The 24,263-nt window shown below is 42.1% G+C and overlaps 2 protein-coding genes across 9 annotated transcripts in view; both read right to left on the bottom strand.

The window, feature by feature from the left end:
- Window positions 1–5,411, bottom strand: part of SUPT16H (SPT16 homolog, facilitates chromatin remodeling subunit) — a 34,236-nt gene extending 28,825 nt beyond the window's left edge. Inside the window, exon 1 of the mRNA XM_082452369.1 lies at window positions 4,933–5,411. Within this exon, the coding sequence (XP_082308495.1) occupies window positions 4,933–4,998 (66 nt within the window). The 5' untranslated portion in view covers window positions 4,999–5,411. The remainder of the gene's footprint in view (window positions 1–4,932) is intronic.
- An 851-nt stretch (window positions 5,412–6,262) lies between these two features.
- The window catches only part of CHD8 (chromodomain helicase DNA binding protein 8), a 57,328-nt gene continuing 39,327 nt past the window's right edge, over window positions 6,263–24,263 (bottom strand). For 6 of the 8 annotated variants that reach the window (XM_082452335.1, XM_082452339.1, XM_082452334.1 and 3 more), the window contains 25 exons: window positions 23,539–23,715; window positions 22,395–22,538; window positions 21,877–22,132; window positions 21,083–21,293; window positions 20,633–20,828; window positions 19,729–19,896; window positions 19,356–19,535; window positions 19,090–19,200; window positions 18,548–18,744; window positions 18,097–18,296; window positions 17,836–18,016; window positions 17,658–17,747; window positions 17,094–17,197; window positions 15,825–15,954; window positions 14,804–14,879; window positions 14,287–14,341; window positions 13,905–14,112; window positions 13,275–13,483; window positions 12,462–13,181; window positions 12,095–12,246; window positions 11,515–11,817; window positions 10,561–10,674; window positions 10,194–10,373; window positions 9,680–9,796; window positions 6,263–7,240 (listed from right to left, as the gene is read on the bottom strand). In XM_082452335.1, the coding sequence (XP_082308461.1) occupies window positions 6,674–7,240; window positions 9,680–9,796; window positions 10,194–10,373; window positions 10,561–10,674; window positions 11,515–11,817; window positions 12,095–12,246; window positions 12,462–13,181; window positions 13,275–13,483; window positions 13,905–14,112; window positions 14,287–14,341; window positions 14,804–14,879; window positions 15,825–15,954; window positions 17,094–17,197; window positions 17,658–17,747; window positions 17,836–18,016; window positions 18,097–18,296; window positions 18,548–18,744; window positions 19,090–19,200; window positions 19,356–19,535; window positions 19,729–19,896; window positions 20,633–20,828; window positions 21,083–21,293; window positions 21,877–22,132; window positions 22,395–22,538; window positions 23,539–23,715 (5,046 nt within the window). In that variant the 3' untranslated portion in view covers window positions 6,263–6,673. The remainder of the gene's footprint in view (window positions 7,241–9,679; window positions 9,797–10,193; window positions 10,374–10,560; window positions 10,675–11,514; window positions 11,818–12,094; window positions 12,247–12,461; window positions 13,182–13,274; window positions 13,484–13,904; window positions 14,113–14,286; window positions 14,342–14,803; window positions 14,880–15,824; window positions 15,955–17,093; window positions 17,198–17,657; window positions 17,748–17,835; window positions 18,017–18,096; window positions 18,297–18,547; window positions 18,745–19,089; window positions 19,201–19,355; window positions 19,536–19,728; window positions 19,897–20,632; window positions 20,829–21,082; window positions 21,294–21,876; window positions 22,133–22,394; window positions 22,539–23,538; window positions 23,716–24,263) is intronic. The other 2 variants (XM_082452336.1, XM_082452337.1) reach the window with 2 other exon arrangements.

Below are 24,263 nucleotides of genomic sequence, written 5' to 3'. Positions count from 1 at the left end.
AGATTTTCAACCTTGAATTTTATACCCACTGAACTATATTAACCAAAAGTGGAGACAGAATAAAACTTTTCAAGACACATAAGGGCGCAAGAAACATCTATTCTCTGTATTCTTTCCTAAGAAGCTCTTAGAGAAATGCTCTAATAAAAAAAAAAGGAAAAAAAATCAAGACATGGACTGTAGGATACAGGGGACACTGGAAAGTTCCAAGGTTCAACAGGCCTAGAGAGCAACCCGTACAGATAGAGCAGAATAATGTAAGGCTGAGTGGGTGGGTGGGTGGGTGTTGGTGGTATTTAAAAAACAAACACAGAAATAATAAAATATCTGATGAGTGTGAAAATTTTAGAATAAAAAATTGATGAGATTATGACAGATCTGCAGGAAAAAAATTAGGGCTAGGGACATTTAAAAGAGGAGAGAAATTGAAGTAATCATTAATGCCAGGAAAAATGAAAAACTGCAGAGAAAAGGAAAGGTAATTAATTGTACTCTACTGCTTCGCCCAGCAGTGAAAATAGTTGCATGAGCATAACAATGTAAACTGACTGATTTTACTAAAACTTTTTGGGGAAAAAAACTTATCAAGAGGGATGGATATGTGATAAAGCAAGTATGATAAAATATTAACTGTGTAAACTAGGTGGGGGTACATGGGTTCTTACTGGAAATTTCTTTTACCTTTCTGTATGCTGAAATTTTTCGTAACTGTGTCAAGAAGAAAACTTACAGGAAGTGTCAGGAGGTAGGGAAGCTGGAATGAATATGATGGTATAAGAGAGTTAAATTTCAATCCTAACCTACCAAAACGAGTAAATATCTACAACTGATAAATCAAGAAATAGCAGTATATAAATATTACTTCAAAATATGAAAGAAAGTGAATAACTGGAAAGTAGGTGCTTCTGGGGCAGGGGACTGTTTTTTGTTAAGGCTTTTAGAACTATTTGGTTTTTTAAAACCTATGTATGTATTACTTGATTAAAACTGATTTTTTAAAGTGCAAAGTAAGTAATATAAGTGGTAAGGAATCGGCAAAAATTGTGAAGGTGGTATCTGAATGATAAAAGTTGGGGAAATACTGCAGCAGAGGAACAACTATTTTCCTTTGAACCAAAGGGGTACTGTATTAAAACACAAAACATTTTTGAAGTCTCTAGTTATAGCTAAGATACCGATCTAATTCATCACCCAAACCGAGACAGTTTTGAGAATAAAAAAGTATGCCACTAATTACATATGTACAACAGGTGAATAGTTCCAGGAAAGGCAGGACTTAAGATCATCCTGAGTACAGTCTCCACAAAAATCTCTTCAAACCAAGAAAGGAATGCATGAGAGCTCAGAAATCAAGTTACCATCATTCACTGAGTGCCTACTACATGCCAGGCACTGCACTTGGTAACAGTGATAAAAAATAAATAAGGGACTTCCCTGGTGGCACAGTGGTTGAGAATCTGCCTGCCAGTGCGGGGGACATGGGTTTGAACCCTGGCCCGGGAAGATCCCACATGCTGCAGAGCAGCTGGGCCCCTGCACCACAACTGCTGAGCAACCCCCGCTCTCCACAACTAGAGAAAGCCCGCACACAGCAATGAAGACCCAGTGCAGCCAAAAATAAATAAATAAAAATAAATTTATTAAATAAATAAATAAATAAAAATTTGAGTAAGCAAGAATAAATGAATCCTAACCTGCCCAGGCATTTACTTCCATCTAGCTTTCCTCTTCACTCAAGAAACCAAAGCATTATTTAAACCTTTCTCTAGCTCACGCCAGAGATAAATGAGCCATAATGCACTGAGAGGGGTAGAGAAGCAAGCCGTTATCTGTTGAAAGTAGTATGGAAATTGCCCATATTTTAAAGAACCTTCCTAAGCCACAAAAGATTACTGCCTAGTCTTAGAGAGCAATCCAGAACAAGAAACTTGTCCACAACAAAAATCAGCAAAGAGCCAGAAATTGCCACTCAAGAGAAACACTGACACTATAGGTTATTAGTTTTCTCCACAGGCACAAACTTCCTTTTTGAGGCTGGAGCCACTCACTCCTCAATCCTGACCAGCAGTGCAGCACCATATGAATGAATGCAATGGACCAGCATTCCTTTTGAAAACAGCTGCTATTCTGATTTTTTATGGAACTCTTCTGGGTTAAAAGGCAGATGACTGAAGTCAAGGTTCACACACACGGCAGCATGTCCTAATAGGTAGGTCTCAAATGAGTTACAGGTGTGCATGGATACAGTATTCCCTCAGCTCTCAAAGCAGCTGGGACCCCAGGATGGTGGGTAACCTATCCCCTTGTACCCTATGCAGTACTAATTCTATCACTTGGTTAAAAACAATCACAATCATGAAAAGGCTGGGAAGCCCTGAATATGGACCCAGTAAGTACAAGAAGACAGAGGAGAAGCCCCCAGCTGACGCTCATGATCCAATACCATCACTTGGGGTTCTCTAAAGCAGGACAGACAGGTGCTGCAAACCCTTTCTGCTCGGAGCAGTTCTCATTTAAAAAAAATGAGAGGCGGGCTTCCCTGGTGGCGCAGTGGTTAAGAATCCGCCTGCCGATGCAGGGAACAAGGGTTCAAGCCCTGGTCTGGGAAGTTCCCACATGCCGCAGAGCAACTAAGCCCATGCGCCACAACTACTGAGCCTGTGCTCTAGAGCCCGCGAGCCACAACTACGGAAGCCGGCGTGCCAAAAGCCCATGCACCGCAACAAGAAAAGCCACCACTATGAGAAGCCCGCGCACCGCAACTAGAGAACGCCTGCACGTAGCAACAAAAACCAAACACAAATAAATAAATAAATAAATAAATAAAAGTGGGTGTGGAGCCCAAACTAATCTTTTAGTTAATTTTTGTCATAACAGAGATTTCTTTGCAGATGGGAGCTGACAACACATGGCTTGGGATTTATATAGTTAACTTCAAGTTATTCTCATTTCAATGCCAGTTTTCTTATTCAAAAAAAAAAAAAGGGTAGAAAAACAAATATAGCTTGCACCTGTACATTTCACTATTTTCCTGCTGCAGCTAAGAGGATAAGCAACCAGAACTTATCCCAGAAAACTATGATCTTTGGTTAAGCAGATCAGAATCAAAGTACTGCAACCTGGAACGACAATGCATAAAGAAATTCTACAGGTGGGTTCTAGGCATAGTTATTAAAATTTACAGTTATAAAAAAGCAGAAAGTCTATTCAAATAAGATTTTTCATAATGATACACCACAAATTTTGCTAATGAGTACATTTTTATACTGATTTGGCTTGTAACTTTGTATCACCAAGATCTTATTGAAGTCTAACATGCTCCTTTCAAATGACAGGAGGGCCAAGATAAATTTTAATGATTTTTGAGAAGCAAACAAAAAAATGGGGGCCAATAACTTTCATGGATTTAAAGACTGTCATTTGACATTAAGTTTGCCAATCTGTCTCCAGGCCTCAAGCTTTTCCTAGTTTCATGCTTTGCATTCACCTATCATGTAGAGGAGCTTTGAGCTCTAAATTAATCTTAGCTTCCATACATGGTCTAGAGAGGATAATTTGATAAACTCTGAATCACTGGGACTAGAAGCAACCACCACAGCAAAGGTGTGTAATTTTGGGGTCTATGGGTGGAAGAGAGGGCTTTTGATTATTACTTGTACAATAGTACTTTAGGAAACATCTGGGCATTTAGAAAGAGTTTTTCTAATACGGATCACATTCAAACTTTAAAATGTGACAGTGAGAGAAACTGTAAAAACATCTGGTAGAAATTAACCAATAAAAAAATTTTAAATAAAATTTATGTTCGGCTTTTGCCTAGCATAGAGTCCTTATTTTTGCTTCTCATAAAATGCAAAGAACCCATTTTATTTTCAATTATCTAATGCATTTATGCTCAAAAGATGAAACATGCACAGGTACCTTTAATATGAATGGTAGGGAAATGACCAATTTTAATAGCTTAGTTTTTAGAAGATCAGTTGGAAAGGCAATTTACAATGCTGAAATCAGAACTGATCATTTTTGTCAGGACGCTTTTCAGATTTGAAAAAGTCTTCATTAGTTTTATCTTCCCTGAATGACAGAGTTCAGAAGCCAGACTTAAGCTAGATAGCTCAGAATGCACCACGGGATGCAATCAAATGTTTGAATTGATAACTTACCAGCATAAAAATAAAATCGTTAACTGGGGACTTTTTCAAGCAGCAAAAATGCCCAATCCCCAGAAGACTGGGAACTGCAACAGCTCTTTTTCTAAACACGTGCCCCGGATACTCAACCAAGGAGGAAAACTAATGAGGTTTTAGGCAACACATCGTTTTTTGTATTAACTAAAGCCTGCAGGTTTTCAGCGTTAGGTTTCTGTGTTGCCCACAGCAGGGCCTAGAACATGAGGCGGTTGCGCGTGAGCAGTATTTCTTTTTTTAACTCCAGCAACAGCCCCGCAAACGATAAACGCCAAGAGCCCGATTCACATTCTCTTGGACCCTCCATCCATCCTTGACGAAATGGTTGTAATTCTGGCGGGACCTGGGGCGCAACACTGTGGTTCTGGGAGGACAGAGCGAGTGCGTGGGTGTGTGCGAACACTGCAGGAGGGGGCAGCAAGACTCGATCACGGAGTGGGAGGGAAGGATGATGATGCCTCTCCTAGGGCGGGAAGAAACTACGAGAGGTGGTTGTTATGCATGACGGGGGCTGGCACGCGGGGAAGATGGTGGTGGCCGCAGGGCAGGGTGATTGCCGGGGGGATTCCCTGTTACTGGGCGGCACTCGGAGCCGCCTGCGGTGAATGATCTTGGGAGCAACTAAAGCGGCGCGACACTGAACCCGGGAATTCCCGACGGAAAGGGGAAAAAAGGCGCCGAGAAACGGAGTTATTATGGGATGGCAAAGGGGGCTCCCTAGGGAAAATTACGGGATCTATCTCACCCTCCAATTGCTGTACAGTCTCTTCACTCGCCGGTAATAAGCGTCTTTGTCCAGAGTTACAGCCATAGCCACAGACGCCGCTCCTCCTCGGGTTCCGAGAATCACGCGAGGTCCCGGCTCCGCCACCCTCTCTCGGCCCTGGAATCCCGCACTCTCCCAGTGACCCGGAAGTATCGACCTCAAAGATGCCCTTTCCGCTTCCGGGTCCCAGCAGCGCTTGGGATTCTTTTATTTTTTTTTTAAAATCCTTCCTTCGGAGGTAGGGGGAGGAGAGGATGGAAAAGACTGGGGAAAGCAACAAAATATGTAACGGAAAAAGAGTCCAGATTTTCGCGGGGTTTTCTTGTCAATTTAGCAACAGCCGCACGAGAGTCGACGTCGTCACGTGACCCCCTGCACCCGCCCTTACTCTCTGCCGGGCCGCAGTTTCCAGGCGCTCGAACTCCTTGCCGAGGCGGCGGCGGCGACCGCCGCTGGGCACTGCGAAGGAGGCGGGAGTCCTGACGTGCCGGCCCCGCCCCACACAAGCTGCCGCGCGCGGGTGCAGTGGCCCCACCCAAAGGAAGGGGAAGCGGAAAGAGCGGGGTCTGGCGTGGGGTAGGAGTGGGAAGACTGCAGCGTAACTCGGTCCGTTCCTCTCCTAGAAAAGGTGCGGAAGTAAAAGCCTCTGCTGCTTCAGGGCTGGAAGGATCCTCGGTGCCAGGACGCTGGGTCAGGGGCTCCGGGCGGACAGAGCTCAAACCTGGGAGAGGAGCCCACCCTGCCCGTAAGACTAAACTAGGGCCGGCGCTACGGGGGAAGGGCTTCGCCATAGAAAGGGAAATTAAATGCCCAGGCTTCATTTGAGCGCTAGGGTGATAGGGAAAGGGTCAAAGGAAACAAATGGCTTGAGGGAATTTATAGAATGCACCCCCCGCCAAGTCGTGACCGCGTCCTTCCAGTTAGCCAGTCCCCTTGCCGCAGTTCATGAAGTGACACCATTCTTACGGCTTCCCCAAAGCACCGTTATTTCAGTTAATTCGAAACAAAATGTACGTGGGTCTTGACGACATTCTTCCTTCTCATCTCTTCTAAGAACTTGGAGTTTGAATCTGGAACAACAATTTTGCCTGACATTTAGCTTAGATCGTTTCCTTGCCTTTGGTAAGGTGGAGAGCCTAGGCTTATATATAACCCTTTAATGGAGTACGGATGACTTGTCTGCCCTATCCAACGTAACTTCGCATGAACAGTAATGAACTTTAGGAAAGTGATGTTGAAATTACCCATCGTGAACATCAACTCTTAATATATTGGGTTTGAGCAAATGTAGAACAAGGGAAGAGTGGGAAAGGATTAACTTAAATTTATTAATGCCAAGGGGAAGGAAGGTAACAGTTCCTGACCCTCCAGCTGTATCCACAGTTCGGTCAGGAACAGGCTCTGCCGGAGGCTAGTGCCAGCGCTACATAGTCTGTGGTTAATGGAGGTGTCTAGGGAGGGGTGAGCACATCAGCTGCTCTAGTCTCCTTTCCTTCCCCAGAAGCGAGGAAGTAGTCATGTATTGTTTTAGGAGTTCCCCTGCCCAGCCAATCCTCTCAAATTTGGAAGCAATCAGGTACAAGTTTTCTTTTTCCTTTTCACCTCCTGGAGTCCTGGGTTTCCCCACATCTCCCCTGCCCCTCCCACTTTTCCACAGTCCAAGGGCCAGAGTAAATGAAAATACAGCAGCCACCCAAGCGATGGGGAGCATGATGGGGCTTCAGTCATCACCATCTTCGCTGGAGTCTGAGTTGGCTGGCATCATAGGATCATCAATGAGTGAGAAGTCCCTTTCTGAGCTATCATAGCCCTGAGATAAATCATCATCATCATCTTCATCCTCATCGTCCTCATCCTCCTCAGGTTGCAGTGGTGGCAACCTCAAGGCAGTACCAGAGGTGGTAGTGGCTGGTGAAGAAGGGTAGCCAGTGGCTCTCAGGCCTGGATGGTGATGGTGGTGATGGTGGGGGTGGGGGTGGTGGTGGTGGTGATGAAGCATGGTGCTGGAGTCTACATGAGGGGATGATGCTGCACCACCCATCACAAACGGCATAAAAGGCAAAGACGCAGAAGTGGCACTGCTGTGACCCAGAGATGACACAGGCTGCAGGCCACTACTGCTGTGTTGGAAGGTATTATGCAGAGACAGGGACCCAGTGCCTCCACCCTGCATCAGGGCCATCATCTTAGAAAGGTCTGGTCGCATCCTGCGGGCCCGCTTCTTGCTGCTGTCCGGTGCAATAGGCCCTGGCAAAACCCGGTTGAACACTGTTTCAGCATGATGACCCTGGGAGGAAGGAACAGAACATAGTAAAAAGAAAGGAAGAAAAAAAACCCAAAAGTCAATGGAGTCCTAGCATACAAATGCTTTTTCACTGAATCTATCTTTAGCAGGGGCAAAACTAGTCAGATGAGGCTTGATGGTAATGGGGAAGAGGAAAAGCAGGATGTAGCTGGTTGAAGCATTATAATGCTGAAGCCAAGAGCAAGGATTTGACACTGACACTCATGTGAACCAGAGCTTTGATTTTCTTCCATGACTACACTGTACCTTTACTCCAGCCAACCATTTCAAAATTACTCACCTTTGTAAATAAGCGGCCTGAGTACGACAGTGAATGAATCAGTACTTGCACAGTATGCTTTACTGATGGCAGGCTGTTCACACGATCTTACCATGTGAAGTACAGCATGACAATATTGACATTTACAATACTATCCTTCATTATTGCGTCAGAGTGGGGTAAACTCAAGATAGACCAGATTAAGATTCTGGATGTCTGGAACACCAAAAAAGATTATGGGATAGCTCCTTACCAAATTTACTAAAGTACGTTTTTTTCCACATTGATAAAAAAACTTACATATCTGCTGAATTTTAAATTGCTTCATCTAGATGGTCTCACTATAAATTTTGTTTAAGTTCTCTGAAGCTGGAACTTATTACTTTGCTAGACCTAAGTACAGTACTGGGTAAACTGGCAATAAACTCAGACAATTAGTACCTGTGTCTCTGGACTTGCCCAATCTAAGCCTGACCTTTCTGACCTGGAGAAAACAAACATCTCAAAACTCTATTTGTTTAGGCTTTAAAATGTCACTATAACAGCACCAAATCACTGTAGGGTCCAGTAATGATATAGTGCTAGATACGCCATCAATTCTGCAGTAGGAATTCTGTACTAATCACATTATAATTTTCTGTGATTTCCTATGATCTTTTTTCTTAGAGTTATCAACTGACTATAAAGAAGTGCAGGGAGGGAGATGCCAAGAGGGAAGAGATATGGGAACATATGTATATGTGTAACTGATTCACTTTGTTATAAAACAGAAAGTAACACACCATTGTAAAGCAATTATACTCCAATAAAGATGTTTAAAAAAAAAAAAAAAAAAGAAGTGCAAAAGTACTTGAGGTAAAAATAGGTAATCCTGGAGGAAAAGCCTTCCTTACAGGCTGCTCTATAATGTTAAATTCAAGACAGAGAAGGTATCAGCCTCCTCGCCATCAGCCTCCCATATCAACCATTCTGCGTATTACACCCTTGGTTCCATGGAGGCTAAGAGGGAAAATTAAAACACTCTTCCATGGTAACAATATTTATATGAAACCACTTTCACCAATATAAAAATAATAAATAAGCCTTATAAATTCACCTCACAAATAAATATATATTATGTGCAAAATAATGTTCTTCTCAGAATTTGTTAAATGCAAAAGACAGATATTTTTCATTTGGAAATTAATTTTGTTAAAAGATAAACCATGTGGTTTTATGTATATATCACATACAAATAAAGATGTATACAAAAGATCAAATGGGAATGATTAGATAAAGTGAGTAGACAAAGTGCTAGTCCATTTTAAATGCTTACCAAACCAAACCATGATTTATATATGTTTATGTTTAAACAATATGACTATTGTCCAAAGTAAGGCAAACAGAGCCAAGAGAAACTTTTGCAGTTATATTTTGATGGAAAGGATTATGGGTTCTTAATCCACCAAATCTATAACCATGATAAAAGTATAAGTACATCTGAAAATAATGGAATTAACTCATGACCAAAATTGTTATTATAAACTAGAAAACATGATTTCCTGTCTTTTTCCATTACTGGCATATTATTAGTGGTTCTCAACCTCTTGTACGTTGGGAAACCCCATGACTGTTTTCTTTAGTAGGTCCCAAATCACTTCTTTTTTTTTCTGGCTGCATTGCATGGCTTGCAGGTTCCCCAACCAGGGATTGAACCCGGGCCCTCAGCAGTGAAAGCGCAGAGTCCTAACCACTGCACTGCCAGGGAATTCCCCAAATCACTTCTAAAATACATAGAATCATAAAACTTTTAAGAGATTATCTACTCCAAAACCCTCAACTTTTCAGGATATGCAAATTGAAAAAGTTAAAGGATCTGCCTAAAATCCCCTAGTCAGTAGAACCGCAGGATAAGGCCTTGAATTTTCTAACACATCTTACTAATTCTTACATTTTAATATGCTTAAAGTGCTAAAGTTAGCTTTTAGAATTTTATGCTCTTCTAGAGATGACGATGCCACAGGACTGTAAAAATACCAATAAAAATACTATGGTTTCTTTCTTTGTGAACCGAAGATAAATTTTCTCAAACATACGCTGGAAAAAAGATAAGTAACATTAAATAATTTCTCTAGTCATATCTAGTGTGGGAACAGAGTGGTAATACCTCAAGTCTCACTCACCCTTTTTCCATTCCTAGAGTTAGCTGTCTGTACTGGTTCCATTCCCAAACAGTTCAATTCTGCCTTATTATTTTTTTTACATCTCTGCCACTTCTGTTTTCTGCGATCCTCCATATACTGCAATAGAAAAGCTGCAGTTATCCTAAAGGAATAAAAAAATCTTCTCTGGAGTAATCATTAAGGTACTAGTGTCTACTTTGACCATAAATGCTTATTGTGTGGATAAATTAAGGATTAGTCCTACTGGAAAACTGCCATGAAGCAGACTTCTCCAAAAAAATTAGGTCATTATGTAATAGTTCAATGGTAAATATTTACCTAGCATTTAGTTTAACAAGTACTGTAACATTATTTTGATCCTCACAACTCTGTGAAGTAGGAAGACTAAGTATAATTACTCTTATTTTGCCGATGGAGAAACAATGACATAATATATGGCATGCTTCCTCCCTCTCACACAGCTTAAATACCAAGGGAATGACTTTAAATCTTGCTGCATGGAACTGCCACTCACCGCTAGAAATCGGGGATCGACAGCGAACTCTGGATGACCCTGTAACCACATCTCCAGTTCAGCCCGGCGAGGGGCATCCTCACCCACCAGCAAAGTCCCATCCACCTTATTGATGACAGGGATCCGGGTCTCCAGGTCCACATCAAGGTGATTAGGCTCTTCCATGCACTCCACCTCCAGCTGCAAACCCAGAATCCACCCCCATGAGCACATACTCTTCTTTTGGGTAGGGAGGGAGGGGGAGCAGAGCCAATGGTAGGCATAAAATAGTATCTTCTACTCCCTCAATCCCAACTGCCTTCATCAATTACTGGGAACAAAAATATTTTATCTAATCATCATATTAAAGACTTTCTCTATCACTTACCTCAACTAGCTTCTTTCTGTTCCCTTTCTTCTTATGAAAAAGAGGATGTCCATCTCCCATTACTCCATTAGCCATCAACTTGTGCTTCTGGAATGTTAACTTCAATCCTTCCTCCTAGGAAGACAACCCACCCACCCAAGACATCATATGGCGTGTTTTTAAAATAAAAATCAAGTTTAGGGGGACTTAGGGTAAGGGTCATCCTCTGGTTCAATGCTGGTGAGAAGAAAGGCCATTGACTAATGGGTAGGAATTAGAAATACAAGAAGACATATATTTTTTCCTTAGATTTCATTTCTTGACCTAGTGCCCCTCAGGTAGATTTAAGAGAAGTAGAATTTATCTCAACAACACCCAATGCAGGGAAAAGATCCCCTACCTGGTGTCTCAGTATTAGCATGGCAACTCATCACAGGGGCAAAATCCTGATATTTCTGTCACATACTAATTTCAAAAAATTTTCTTATTGAGTGCTTAATGACCAGCTGCTAGGGTTCATTAGGGAAGAGCATCAGGAAAAATAAAATTTTCCATCCATAAAACAATACTGATTTAATTTCAGTAGGAATGATTCCTTTTTATTTTTAACTTAATAAGGCCCATAATACTTGGGCATCACTTTAATAGCTTTTCCACAGTTTGATTTCAATTTTTAAAAACTAGGTTTCTAGGCTCCAGAAATGAGCCACTCAAAAGAACCCTTGTGTCAATTAAATTTCTTTTAAAGATACGGTTTCTTTTAATCTAGTCCTCAGGAGATACAAGTCAAGATAAGATCCCTTCCTTTAGTGCAGTGACTTTTCCTAAATGGATCTTTGTGAGCGCTAACTTTTTTCTTCTCCTCTCATTTTTAAAGTCAGTGGACCAAACGAGCTTAGTATTACGTTCGGACAGCTAGTCAGCAAGAATTACAGACTCCTTCCTCACTTCCCAATGCCTAGATGCTCAGCTTACATCTTTGATCTGAACTGTAAACTCCTTCTCATCCATGCCTCGGCGAAGTTTGGTGAACTGAGCTGCCGCTGTGGTGACTGCGGACACTTCCTCCTCTGCCATGGAAGCTGCGCTGCTACTTCGTGGTGTGGGGACCGGAGAGTCACCATATTCTCCTGGAGTCAATGAGGGACTGTCTAGCAAGTGGTTGCCTGGCCCCAAAATTCCTCCTGTTACCATTTCTTGGCTCCGGCGGCTAGAAGGCCACTTCCCTGAGAGTACGGCCTGGCAGACGAGGTCAATACGGTTTATCAGGACACGATCCTGAGTGGGGAAAAAGAAATCAATTAGGGCCTGAGTACTAGCTATGTGATCCTGTGACAAAAAATAGTTCCATCATTATCAGGATAATTAAAAATCATAAGTCAGACTGGAGGGAGGTAAGAGTATCAGATCTCAAAGTCAACTGGGAAGAATTTCACGAAAAAAACACATAGCACTAACACAATCAAAGAAACCCAGAACCATCTATTATTCCTTGTTCTCTGTATATGTCACACTGTATTTTTAGACTCGACATGTCCAGGAATGAGGCTGTTACCTTGGGCCACTCAGAAGCTCTTTGTCTTTCTTGTAGCAGCAGCAGCTCAGGGGTCATTTGTTCTCCATCTTCATTTGCGAATCCATCTTGGGACATAGGGAGGGACAGGAGACTTTCTTCATCATAGAGCTTTGAGCGGGACCGGTCAGCAGCTAGAGAGCATACAGAATGTGTGAGCAAAGGTGGAAGAATAAAGTTATATAGGAATGTATTACATGGGCTTTAAATGAAGGCCCTAAGAATAACAGATCTCCTTCGATATTCTATCAAATCAAAATCTGAATCTCAGAGGATGCATTTAGAAAAGAAGGGAAAGAGCAGGGGGGGGAACAGGGAAGAGGGCCAACAGCCTGTCACATGCACTCACTTAGCTTCTCTTCCTTCTCGTCCTCACTCTCATCAGTGCTGGAGCTGGAGCTGGATGAGGATGAGGAAGAAGAGGATGATGGTGACAGCTTGCTCAAGTCCAGCTCAGAGTCTGAATCATCCTCATCCTCCAGTTTGACTGGTGGAACACTCCGGGAAACCAGAGGGGTAGTATCAGAGGGGGCTACTCGCATCTCATAGTCTTGTGGGGTTGGTCGGCTCCTGGCCACCACCTCATGCTCTAGCTTTAAAGTCAGACTCTCCAGACTGGGGACCTGGGCAGCTGTCTCCTCAGGTGGCTTTTCAACAGGAGCATCTGGGCGCAGGGGCAGTGGTGAGGCAGTGCGCGAGGTATACTGCTGGTGTAGCAGTGGAGTAGAGCAGCGTGATAGGGATGGAGCTGGTGCTCCTGCCTGATGGTTCTGCATATAATTCATACGGGCAGCCAGAAAAGAGAAGTCTGGGTCCTGCATGATGTTGCAGTCTGTTTGGCTCACCCCATGGCGGGCTGCCCCTCGCAGAAGCTCCCCATCATGCCGAACGGGCTCCCACCATTTGGGCAATTCAGGACCTGGAGGCTGACATAATGCCAGCCGATCTTCCAAAAGAGGGTGGCATAAAACTTGTTCCCGTAAGCGCCGAAGCAATTCAATACGGTAGAGAGTCCGTGAGGCCCTTTCCTCAGTGATGGGCTCAATGAACAGATTAGGGTCTGGGGGTTCTGCAAGAGATAAGGGTGGAAGAAGAAATGAACCAAGAGTTGGTTCTGTCACAATCCATCCCCACTCACCCAAGACGCTTCAGTCTTGCTTACCGTCTCCAGCTGCTGGGGGAAGGCGGCACACTTGGCGGCACATGGCCACAAAGCCATGGAAATACTTGGTAAGGCTTTCATCTGTTTTTTTGTCCAGTCGGGCAAAAGTGCGGAATCTATCCCAATGGAACTGCATGGTATCGGGGTCATACTCCACACCAAAGGTAGAAACTACTCGATAGAAATCAGTTTGTTCACGCCTTGTCCATCTACAAAGGGAAGAGGAATCAGGCAACAGTGATCAGAACACAGGGAATGGTTACTTCTTAGTATGGCTTAGAATATCTGAACACACAAAAAATGAAAGTTGGGGCAAAAAAAAAAAAAAAAAAGCCCCAGAAGACAGCGGAAGAGGTAGGAAGAGGTACTCTATAACATGTAAGAATTTAAGAATTAGCAAGCTACGGGGGAAAAAGATGCAAACAAACAACTCAGTGAGGATGCCTACATATGAGATCTTCCTGGGAGTTATGATTAAGTGTGGTTTTATGTCGTAGAGGTGTAACAAAGACAAAAAAGATGGTCCCTCTTAGGGAATTCCAAATAATCCTTCCTAAGATGCTTTTCAATATAGGGCCCATAGCTGAAGACAAGCTTACAGCTCAGTTCAAATTCCCAGCCATATTTTACCGTTGCTGTTTCTCCCGCCGTGCAATTTCTTTTAGCTTGAAGGCTGCCTCACAACGCCGCCTTCTCCGATCCCCACGTTCTGCAGCCTCTATCTTCATCTGTTCTCTCTTGTAGCTGCGCTGATAGGCCGTTACTAGGCGCCGAAGCCTAGCTGTCAAAGCAGAGCCTGGAGGCCAGAATAGATGGCCTGGCTGTTGGGTCACCTGGGCTGTGGGCAGCAAAGTAGAATAAACAGGAAGTACAGGAAAGGTAGTAGAGATAACTGGTATTTCAACCCACCCAAAGGCAAAGCTCTCTGGTATCCCAGGAAAGGACAGAATTCAGTCAGTCCCCCAACCCCACCACCCCACACAAAATTGTATTAGTTGACTTAGAAGTTTACCTTCATCTCCATCTATAACTGAGATCTCCTCATCCATCATCATCAAGGGATCACCCTAGAGAAGGAGATCCACCCCGCAGGATGGAGAGGGGAGGAAAAGGGGGTAAAACTGGCACTCTGAAATCACTTTCTCGTGTGTGTCCTTCTATGGCACCAAGGTAACCAGAAAATTTTCTAATGAAAGGAACCCTCACAGAAAATTGGAAGCAACCAACTAAAAGAATATGAAAATAAAACCTGGAAAGTCAGTTCTTATCAAAGGCTTGAAGACAGTGGGACTCAGGAATTAAGTAGTCAAATAATATACGTCATCGTCCAGCTTGGGTTCCACCTCCTCCACAAAGCCATACCTGATCTCCCCCAGCTGGTGTTAAAATCCTTTCCATTAATACTTTATATTCTCAAATGGTACTTTCCATTTTGTATTATAAATTAATCAATATACTTTATGATTCAGGGAATAGGAGAATACTATTTAGTAATAGAGAAAAGCTGGACTCAAATGAGAATTCCTCACCTCATCATCTTGGTCCTTTGGGGGACCCTGGAGTGGTTTATATTCAGGATCTTCACAATCTTTATCAAAGTCAACCCTAAAATCATCCAGAGGCATGAGAAAATGACAAAGTTCAGTTCTAAATTGTTTGACTTTAAAAGAAGCACTTTGACCAGCACATTTCCTTTCTCTTACTAGCTCTTTTTATTGTTTAACCCATTTTCCCCCTCCTTCCCAACTAGTATTTACTTTTATTACTTCATTTGAATGGTCTATGCTTGCTTGTTTATTTTTACTATTGATACTTTGCTCTGTTGAGCAGAAGGATGATATAATAAATGATTTGCAATAAATAAACAATCCAATTTCCTTTGAGGGTCCTATACTAGGCAAACTGAGGTTGTGATCATCAAAGAGAAATCTCTCAATCACAAAGGACTGGGAGGGTATTCATGAACTAAGCCAACTATTTCACATGCCCCTCAGGTCTCCACGTGAGAAGTTTTGTTAAACTCATTGGCACCCAAAGCAGGGCAACAATGCCCTACCTGGTGGCTCAGTATTAGCATGGCAACTCATCATCGAGGCATGTATCCAGGCAGAGTAAACACCTTTATGTGTCAGCCGCCACTGGGAGATAAACCAGGCCTAAAATTTCCTGAGGCTCTGTCATATAAGTGGCATGGGATTGCTACATGACTACTATCTTTCAAGAGAAACAGTTACCCTCTCAGCTACTACGGCTGTACAGAAAAGCATTGCAAAGAAAACTGAACAGAACGTCAAATAAGCCATTTGAGAATAACATTAATTTTCACCCTTAGTTGCATCATACTGCAATGTATGGTTTTAGGCCAGTTTATGGAGACCTTTCTGCTGGTCTCACTGTTTGTTAAGAATTTATCGTTCATGAGTATAACCACCATTAAGAATCCGAATGGGTTCAGTCAAGGCTAGAGTTATGTTATCTCTTAGTACAAGCAACAGATACCCTTCATAGGGTGGACACCGAGCTTTAAGAGAACTAAACACTAATGCTTACCCTTCCACTATGTCAGAAAAATTATCCAACACTCGATGTTCGGCTGCAATGGCTTTGTCATCTGGTCGGCCAGCCTTTTCCAGGAAGCACAAGGCTGGGTCTGCCCTCATAGTATTATATTTTTCATAGCCTAGAAGAAAAAGAGCCATAATTTGAAGAAAATCAGAGATTCATTTTGCCTTTATGTAAGTGAGCTTCATATGCTGCTGGAATAACAATGTGGGCTACTTTGGTATCATAATGCAAAATATAGCGAAAATTTTAACTTGGATAGCTGTTGGGTTATAGTACGATATTTAACATTTCTACAGCAATTTAGAGTCACAAAGAGTTTTATCACTAGTTACTGAAAACAGGAATTTAATCGGTGTTTACAGAGAATGGTGATAGATTTACTTAACCATTTAATGGGTAATATTTTATCATCATTCTTAGTATCAATAAGTGAGGAAATTTTAAAAGTTTAAATGATTTAGAACTAGGTCACACATTTTCAAATAAAGGATAAGAGATCTGCACCTGCAAACAAACAGGCACTCTGAATGTTTGATGAATGATGAACACACTTCAGGATGTTTGGACTCTTCTAAAGCCTCTGTGTCTTACGAGTAAATCTAAGACTACAAATGCTCACAGTTTTTCCTATCCAATTACACATGTCAAAAACGTGAATTAAGTGCCACTTACTTTATAGAAGTAAATGTGAAAGTATATTAAAAAAGAAATGATATTCCAATTCACTAAGTCACTAGGCTGGAAGTTAGCACTTACTGCTTTTAATGCCTGGAATTTGTTATTAGGCAAGACTGAAAAGGGAGTTTTCTCCCTTTTTATACTCTATTTTTGTTTCACTCAAGCATGGTTGTTCACATCTACGTGAGAGTGACCACTGAATATTTAGACAAATAAGATGTTATACAAGAAGAACACTTTCAGCAAGCCACAGGGAAGTCATACAAATTAAACACGGTTATTATTAACAAGAGTGGACATGCATTATTTCCCCGGATTGTGGAAGCTCAACTTAGATACCACTACATACAGATTGGTAACAGTGATTAGAGAACAAATGGGAGACTCCCTACCTTGGGATTTAACTATCCATCTGGTGGTTCTTAAACATTTATTCATAGGAACTAATGGCTCTGGATATTTAAGGACTAGTTTCCCATTCAAACATAATTATTGGTCATGAGCATTTTGCTAAATATCCCATCTGTGGACATAAATCTACAATGGGAAAAGAACAGACTAAGAGCAGATACCTACCATGCTTAAAGACTCCAATGAGCAGGGACTTATCAGCCTCACTGTCCCACCATGTTGTTGGAACCTCCAGCTGATCCACTACTGGGAACCATATGTCAATCTCACTAAAGGTATAAGAGGCAGAGTCAGCACAGCAATGCAGGAAATTAAAGCAGACAATCCTTGGGAAGATTATTACAGGTATCTTCTTTTATCTGTTAATTTAAATGGTCATACATCTGCCTATTTCCTTCCACTGGTATCAAGAACAGCTGTCCCTCAGTATCCACAGAGGATTGGTTCCAGGGGTCCCCCCAGATACCAAAATCCATGGATGTTCAAGCCCCTTATATAAAATGGTGTCGTACAATGAATACAGTTGGCCCTTCATATCCATGGATCCAACTAACCGTGGATCAAAAGGATGCAAAACCCACGGATACAAAAGGCCGACTGTACAGGACTGAAGACCTGATATACAGATCTTAATTATCAGGTATCCCAAAGATAGTTTAGAATGAAATAAGTACACCAATCTTTTCTGGAATAAGGCACGGCATAAAGAAAAACATAGCATAACTTTACCTGGCAATAGCACCCCCTAACACCTTCTCTGCCTGGTCTCCAATAACCTCCTGTCTCAGATAGTATAGCATTCGTACCCGCAACAAGACCCTAGAAGGGACAGAGAAAGAACTGGCTCAATAGTAGTGTAGAAAGCTTGAGGTGGAAAATGCTTTAGTATGTTAAATTCCATCCTTACTTGTTACACTGATGTTTCAAGTGCTTCTTGTAACTCTCATCTTGGAACAGAGTATCAGGGTTATATTTCCGGATCCAATCTGCCTTATGGATATCAAAAGTGCTTTGTGACTTTACTTTTTTCCCCTTGCGTCCACGGGGCACAGGGATAGACAGACCTGGGAAAGGGGATACATCGAAGACTTGGATTGAGAAAAACCCTTGGACCTGAAGAGGATTAGGTAACCTATAAAAAGCTGAAAAGCAAAGACTTGATAATCACCTGAATGATTCTGCAATTCTTTTGTCTTGCCATTTTCAGCAGGGCTAATCAAGTCCCAGATGAAGCCTTTGATATTTTCGTCCCCACGATAGTGTAAAAGACAGTACACAAGGATGGCCCGGCAAATTGTTTCCACATCTCTTTCAGTCATCCGTCGCTTGAAGCGTCCATGAGACAGAATATCTCGCCACCGTCCCCAGCTAAAAAAAAAAAACCAAAGAAAGAAATTATATTGATATTTTCCTGGGGACTCTAATTCAATGATATTCCCCAGTCCCTCAGAATCGCATTTCCCAAAAGGTGGGAGACAAAAAGATCTTGGAAAAACATGGTAACAGAATAAAGTTCTTCCCATTATCCCCTCTTTGACCATAGCTTCCAATTTGAAAAGCAAACTAGGTGTCTATCAGGATGGAGAAGCACTACCTCTGATGGCAAGGTGGGTTCTTACCCATATACCAGGAGGTGCTTTTCCACCCGAAAGCAGTCAGTGCGCCCATAGGTATGATGACGGTCATGCCGGCGAGAGCGTGGCCGCTCATCATCTTCACTTTCCAAGTCAGAGAATTCCACTAGGTCATCATCTTTCAGAGTGCTGAAGTGGCGGGTCTGTTTCCGTACTCTAGGTGTGTCAATCACCAAGTTATTCTATGCAGAGAACAAAAGGAGAAGTAACTCTCTTCACGACATGATCATGGGAAAGGAATTAAAGACAATCAGATTGAAATAGCCTTGGATGTAACATTTGTAGATACTCAAAGAGAGATTCTTTTTTGGACATGCAAAATAATCTACGGGTACTCAGGAAGCGAAATTAAGTGGTAGTTATCTAAGTAGTTTTCTGGGGCCTCCTGTGTAGAAAGTTTTCATAATGGCCCTTGTATATACCATTATAAGCCAAGGTCAGCACTGAAGAATGAGAGCAGCTATAAAGACTCCAGAAAGTAACGTGTTTTCTGCAATACTTCCTCCCTAAAGGAGAAGGAAGCTCACCTTGCTATTGAGTAGATCCATGTCCAGGTCAGCCTTTTTGGCCCACTTTTGCCAAAAGTTGGGGTCATCCAGAGAAATATCAGTCCTATTTTCAGAAGCCACAAAGCTTGCCTAGTGAGGAACAAAGAAACAGTAAAGTTGACTATACCACTTTTTTGAGCAATGGGAAACCAGTATATTTAAAAACTACATTTAAAAAATACATTCAATTCTAGAGAGTCCTGTCTCTCTCTGCTTCTTCAGCCGCTGGCACCGACAGAACATACCTTGGCAAACGTAGAACCCTTTCCTTCAGATTCAATGGTGATGGTAGTGGTTCGTCTTAACAAGATCTGGTCAATGTCCTCTTCACAAAACTTGGAGCCCTCATCATCTTCCTCCATTATGGCTGCATATGCTCCTTTCCGTAAGAGATCTTCAATCTCCTTCTTGGAGAACTGCTGGATCTACAAAATCCAATAGAAAGGTGAAAAAACTACATGAGAATATTATCTAACCATATCATGACATTTTATTATATTTTAAGAAACAATAATTGAGAACCCAAACGAGAGGTCAGGTTCCTATGCAAAAATAGCTTTTGTCTCCCTCCATCACTATGACCTGTTACAAGTATAGCTAGATATTAAGAAGACTCACTCCAGTGATGTTGCCATCCCGACCACTCATGGACTGAAGCACAGCTTTATCCAATCCCAACTTGAGGCTAGCCTTATCAAACATCTCTCTCTCATAAGAATTACGAGTGATGAGACGGTACACCTTCACCGCTTTGCTCTGCCCAATTCGATGACACCGTGCTTGGGCCTGGTGGAAGGAAGGGCAAAGATAACATAACATTAGAGGGACTTTCCTGGTGGTCCAGTGGTTAAGAATCCCCCTTGCAATGCAGGGGACGCGGGTCCGACCCCTGGTTGGGGAACTAAGATCCCACATGCCACAGTGCAACTAAGCCCATGCGCTCTGGAGCCCGTGAGCCACAACTAGAGAGAAGCCCACACGCCTCAACAAAGATCCCGCATGCTGCAACTAAGATCCCGTGTGCCGCAACTAAGACCTGATGCAACCAAATAAATAAAACAAACTAATTAATTTTAAAAAACAAAAAACATAACATTAGAGGGGGTGGGAGGAGGAGTCAAAATACCAATTTCCATCTATAAAGCAGCCATGAGATCAACTCAAAATCAAAAGTCAACTTCAAGATGAAATTATTGCCCCATCATCTAGACCAGGGGTCAGCAAATCCTAGTCACCTGTTTCTGTAAATAAAGTTTTTGCTGAAACACAGCTCTACCAATTTATTTACATATTGTCTATAGCTGCTTTTGTGGTACAAGAGCAGAGGTGAGTAGTTACAACAGAGGCTGTCTGATTTACAATGCCTAAAATATTTACTATCTGGCCCTTTACAGAACAAGTATGGTAACCTAACCTAACAATTCTATACTCTCTAAAAGACAAGACTTTCTAAGAGATCCTGATCCTGTTGCAAAACCTCCCAGGTTAGGTGATTAGTCCCTAAGACAATGATTTCCTTTACCTGCAGGTCATTTTGTGGATTCCAATCTGAATCAAAGATGATGCAAGTATCAGCAGCTGTGAGATTAATTCCAAGTCCACCAGCCCGGGTGCATAGCAAAAAGACAAAGCGGTCTGAGTCAGGCTTGCTGAAGCGGTCAATAGCAGCCTGCCGAAGGTTGCCTCTAACTCGCCCATCGATACGCTCATACAAGTACCTGTATGGGAATCACAGGAAGGAAAGTTTAATCGGCTAAGCAGAAAAAGAGAACAAAAAAGCAGGCTGGGATTAATATCAGTACCTCTATATCTCTAGTTCACCAAAAACTTTATCAGAAAGTGGACAGTGAGAGTCTTAAACACGTCTCTTATCCCAGTCCTGGTCAACTTTAATTAAACCCAGGCCCCTCCTACTCTCTGCAGCTTTATGAGTGTATAGTAAACACAAGGAGAAGAATGACTCTTTTCTTACCTCCTCTGGATTAGATAATCCTCTAGGATATCTAGGCAGCGTACCATCTGGGAGAAGATCAGAACCTTATGGCCACCAGCTTTAAGTTTCGGAAGTAACTTGTCAATAAGAACCAATTTGCCAGCTGAACGAACCATTGCCTGCAAGTGGAAGTCATGAGGTATGATATGGCAAGCTTCTCGAAATTCTGTTAGGATTTTTTCTTCTGCACCTGCCAAAAGAAAGATCAAACCTGATGGTGAGATCCAGAGAAACATACTAAGGCTGCAGTTTATTTAACTGAGACAAGGAAGCAAAGAAAAAAAAAGTAATCTGACTTGATATCAGTATTTCTCACACACAGAATTTCAGCACCCCCAAGATCCTAAATCATGCTCAGTTTTATTCGTACAAAATACTCCATGTAAGTCAGGCTTAAGAACTGGGTAAAATACATGTAAGTATGTGGACCAGGACCAGAACAGTACATGCAAAGCCCTGTTACCACCCTACTGGCACCCAAACCGCAAACAGCAAAACGGAGTACCAGTGAAGACAGGACAGAATGACTTGAGTTCTTATTCATGAAATTCTAAACAGCAAATCCTTTTTAACTTGGGAGATTATGCAGGATCAAAGGGGTAGAAAGAACTATAGGAAGAAGTTCCACATGAGAATTGTTTTAAAAGGAGAAATCTCCTCTATTTCCAAATTAGGATGGATCAGTCAACGCGTCCATTGCTCTTGAGGAATATCACTTAGAAAGTAAACAAGGTTAACACAGAAAGGTAGGTATTTTCCAGGAATTCCCTCACCATTGATGAGATATGGGTGGTTGCAGCATTTGCGCAACTCCATCATTGTATTGAGTAGATTAGGCATGTTAGTATGACCTGCCCCTTTGGAAAGAAAGGAGAAATTCTTCTCCAAAATAGCCCGATAGTATTTCTTCTGAATGTTGGTCAGCTCTACTTCAATAATGGTCTCCTGCTTAGGTGCCAGGTTTTTTTCAACATCCTCTTTGAGTCTTCTCAGCATCATTGGCTTGAGAATGGCCTGTAGCTTTTGAACCTGTGCCCAATACAGAGAAAAAAGAAATCACTAACATGAGGACAAACATTCTCACGTTAGGTGGAAACATGGAGAAATACAATGAGAGTTTTCCAGTATCTGAGAAAAGTAGATTTTGGACAATGCCACAAATGATGTAGGCACAAGGGTACATACAAGGAGTTCAGAACAGCCCGTGATATCTATGACAGTAGATATCTGCCTAGTACAAACTTTACCTTTTTTTGTCCTGGGTTAGTACCGCATTAGACAGACTTCCTACCTGTTCCTCTGTCTTGAGATCCCCAAAGTCCTTGAGGAACTCTGATTCTGACGGAAACTGTGACGGTTCCAAGAAATGAAGCAGGCTAAACAGTTCCTCCACAGTATTTTGCAATGGTGTTCCTGTGAGTAGCACTTTGTGCTCCTAGAAATGGAGAACACAGAAGAATGATAAAACTCAGAAGGACTTCTGGGGTTTTCTATCAAGTATATAACTTTACCTTTCATTTCTTTAACTGTAAAATTATGGGAATGGACCAGATTACTCTCTTAACTTTTCTTTTACCTGCTCCCTCTTTTGATAAACAAAATATTCAAGAAAACCCTTGATATTATTTAACATATTAATTTATCTTAAATATTATAAGCCAATAAAGAAATATTCAGAATACGTTTTTTCCAACTAAATATGCCTCTCCACACTCAACTCCCCACAGACATCCTAACATGTCCCCCTCTGAAGAATGTACCTGTGCTGGATTAAATATGGCCATTAATTTTCGGTAGTTCCTCCTATCAAGGTTCACCCCTTGAACATGGGCTTGCCTTGTAACTTGCTCTGACAAAGAGAATGTAGCAGAAGTGATGTCATGTGAGTTTCAGAGCCTATGCCTCAAAGGTCTTGCAGCTTCCACCTTTACCCTCTTGGAACACCGCCCTGACTCTACCATGTGCAGAAGCAAAGTCTGGCCCACAGAGGGTGACAGGCCATGTGGAAGATGACCCAGCCAACAACCAGCACCAACTGTCAGCGACGGCTGCGTTACTGACTCCAGGCAAGGCCACCAAAAGAATGGGCTCACCAAGCCCAGCCCAAGTTGCTGAGCTAGAGAATCATGAAAAACATAGTTGTTTTAAGCCACTAAGTTTCTGGATATTTTGTTATGCAGCAATAGGTAACTAATGTAATACCCAACCTCTCCACCCAGTTGAGAACCATTAACCTACAATCACCTACCAACTCTAAAATTTATATGAATTTTATGACTTTCAGGTTACCATTCCCACAGGCCGTACCCACCACCCAATACCAAGACTCTGATTCTTTTCTTCTCTGCTAAATTAAGGTTATATTAATTCCACAGGGAATTAGGATTTCTTTAATTCCAGGTGTTTCTGCCCACAAGTCAGTGAGAGGAACTCACCAGGTCCATGTGCTTGAGACTATCAAGCAGCTTGCAATTACGGTTCTTTAGTCGATGGGCTTCATCAATGATGACACAACGCCATTCAATCTCACGAAGCTCGGGACAGTCTGACAAAATCATCTCAAAAGTGGTGATCAGGGCATCAAACTTGTATGCACCCGGGATGAGGCGCCCCTAAGCATGAAGGCAATAAAGTCAGAAAAGGCCTAAAATGTACCTAAAGGAGATGCTCTTCCGAATCACACATCCATTTTTTATATTCAGGCAGGCTTAATAGGAAATACCAACTGCACCACCACCCACCTCTGCCACTGTTCATCTTCCTGACAAACAGTGCCAAATCACTGAATCTAAGATACGCTGCCTCCTCAGCACACTCAGCTTCCTGGGAAAATGACAGACCTCACTGAATGAAGCTGGACATTTTTGACTCTGCTGCATGCCTACCTCATGTATTTCAGCCCTACATCTTCTGTTGGTAAACACTAAAATCCACAAATGTTGAGTGCTGCTGAAACATACAAGATAAAACTAAAAGTGAAATAGCTAATGTAGCATGTGCTAATATTGGTTACTATCTAAAGATGGACAGAAGAATCCAATTATCTTAGCAAAATTAAGAGCAACAAAATACGACTTGAATAACTGGTTTGGTAGAAATAAAAACCACAGGAAACTAACGGTAGGAAAAAAAGTCTCATAAAATTCAATGTTAAGAAAAG

Source organism: Balaenoptera physalus (genome assembly GCF_965194825.1).
Source record: "Balaenoptera physalus genome assembly, chromosome: 2".
Classification (NCBI taxonomy): Eukaryota; Metazoa; Chordata; class Mammalia; order Artiodactyla; family Balaenopteridae; genus Balaenoptera; species Balaenoptera physalus.
This window is presented reverse-complemented; position numbering and strand designations above follow the sequence as displayed.